Genomic DNA, 2,500 nt, shown 5'->3' with positions numbered 1-2,500 from the left:
CTCAGGTTAGGAGACCAAAACTGAACACAATACTCCAGGTGTGGCCTCACCAAGGCCCTGTACAACTGTAGCAACACCTCCCTGCCCCTGTACTCAAATCCCCTCGCTATGAAGGCCAACATGCCATTTGCTTTCTTAACCGCCTGCTGTACCTGCATGGCCAACCTTCAATGACTGATGTCCCATGACACCCAGGTCTCTTTGCACCTCCCCTTTTCCTAATCTGTCACCATTCGGATAATAGTCTGTCTCTCTGTTTTTGCCCCCAAAGTGGATCACCTCACATTTATTCACATTATACTTCATCTGCCATGCATTTGCCCCACTCACCTAACCTGTCCAAGTCACCCTGCAGCCTCACAGCATCCTCCTCGCAGCTCACACTGCCGCCCAACTTAGTGTCATCCGCAAATTTGGAGATACTACATTTAATCCCCTCGTCTCAATCATTAATGTACAGTGTAAACAGCTGGGGCCCCAGCACAGAACCTTGCGGTACCCCACTAGTCACTGCCTGCCATTCTGAAAAGTCCCCATTTACTCCTACTCTTTGCTTCCTGTCTGGCAACCAGTTCTCAATCCACGTCAGCACACGACCCCCGATCCCACGTGCTCTAACTTTGCACATCAATCTCTTGTGTTGATTCAGCTCATCTGATTGCGCGATATTAAATCTAAGATCGCCTGTTTTCTCGACATACTGATCCAGAAAAGTATCAAATATATTCCATGAACTCATCCTCTGCAGTATAACTGTGAAAATGTGGTTTTCATAGTGCCTGATTCACAAAGTGGCTGGACTTTTATACCAGAGCAGCGTGCTCTGGTATAAAAGGCCAGCCATTTTGTGAGTGGCCTCCAACAATGGCGCCGCCTGGTGGCTACAAACAGCGTGTGCATCTATGACACTCTCCTTTCCTCCCCCTCCCACCCTTTCCCCCCCCCCCCACTCTCCCTCCCTCAGGTCCACCAGCTCCGAGAGCGGGAGCAGGAGCAGCGAGATTGTGGAGATGAGGCCGGCTGGCCGGAGCCGCGTCAGCCGGCAAAACCGGGTCTCCCAGCTCTTTGCCCGCGGGCGGTGGCTGAGCGAGCGCAAGCTGGCGGAGCCAGGGTCCGGCCCCGAGGCGGGGGCCGACAGCGGCGGCCCTGGGGACAAGGAGGAGCAGGAGGAGCTCTCAGTTCAGCCGGGAGCGCCGGGGGTGCTCAAGATCTTCGGCGACCAGATCAGCGCCGGGGCCAACTACAAGAGCGTGCTGGCCACCGCCCGCTCGACCGCCGGCAGCTTGGTCAAGGAGGTCCTCGCCCGCTACGCGATGGGGCAGGAGGCCCCCTCCGGGTTCCTCCTCTGCGACGTGGTGGGGAGGGGCGACGGGCCGGCCGGGAGCTGGCAAACCCAATGCCTGAGGGCGGTGGGCGACCACGAGCGGCCGCTGGTGCTCCAGGAGATGTGGCGTCCTCGGCGGGGCTATTCGCGGCGGTTCGAGATCCGCAGGAGGGAGGAGGTGGACAGGGCCAGGCGCGAGGATCGGCAGGACGACGTGACAGAAGGTGGGTCGACGTACCTCCGTTTCCCCCTCTTCCCCCTCCCCCCCCCAACCCCGCACTCAGGGTCCATTTCGCTATCTCTCGGGTTCACTGCTTCCCAGAGGTCAACGTTGGCCAGGATTGCCCGGGGGTGGAGGGCGAAAGAGATCTTGGAGATTCGGTGCCTCTCAATCCCAACCATCCAAACCTTTCCCCCGTATCTCCCAATCCCAACCATCCAAACCTTTCCACGTATCTCCCAATCCCAACCATCCAAACCTTTCCCTGTATCTCCCAATCCCAACCATCCAAACCTTTCCCTGTATCTCCCAATCCCAACCATCCAAACCTTTCCCTGTATCTCCCAATCCCAACCATCCAAACCTTTCCACGTATCTCCCAATCCCAACCATCCAAACCTTTCCACGTATCTCCCAATCCCAACCATCCAAACCTTCCACCGTATCTCCCAATCCCAACCATCCAAACCTTTCCCCTGTATCTCTCAATCCCAACCATCCAAACCTTTCCACGTATCTCCCAATCCCAACCATCCAAACCTTTCCCCTGTATCTCTCAATCCCAACCATCCAAACCTTTCCACGTATCTCCCAATCCCAACCATCCAAACCTTTCCACGTATCTCCCAATCCCAACCATCCAAACCTTTCCCCCGTATCTCCCAATCCCAACCATCCAAACCTTTCCACGTATCTCCCAATCCCAACCATCCAAACCTTTCCCTGTATCTCCCAATCCCAACCATCCAAACCTTTCCACGTATCTCTCAATCCCAACCATCCAAACCTTTCCACGTATCTCCCAATCCCAACCATCCAAACCTTTCCACGTATCTCCCAATCCCAACCATCCAAACCTTTGCCCGTATCTCCCAACTCCACTAACCCAAACCTTTTCACGTATCTCCCAACCCAACCATCCAAACCTTTCCCTGTATCTCCCAATCCCAACCATC

The 2,500-nt window shown here is 55.3% G+C and overlaps 1 protein-coding gene across 1 annotated transcript in view; it reads left to right on the top strand.

Annotated features, from left to right (window-relative positions):
• Positions 1-2,500, top strand: part of rasip1 (Ras interacting protein 1) — a gene marked incomplete at its 3' end in the record, with an annotated part of 17,242 nt that overhangs the window by 3,371 nt on the left and 11,371 nt on the right. The window contains exon 2 of the mRNA XM_070874132.1: positions 965-1,516. Coding sequence (XP_070730233.1) covers positions 965-1,516 — 552 coding nt within the window. The remainder of the gene's footprint in view (positions 1-964; positions 1,517-2,500) is intronic.

The sequence above is a fragment of the Pristiophorus japonicus genome, unplaced genomic scaffold (assembly GCF_044704955.1).
Source record: "Pristiophorus japonicus isolate sPriJap1 unplaced genomic scaffold, sPriJap1.hap1 HAP1_SCAFFOLD_689, whole genome shotgun sequence".
Taxonomy (NCBI): Eukaryota; Metazoa; Chordata; class Chondrichthyes; family Pristiophoridae; genus Pristiophorus; species Pristiophorus japonicus.
This window is presented reverse-complemented; position numbering and strand designations above follow the sequence as displayed.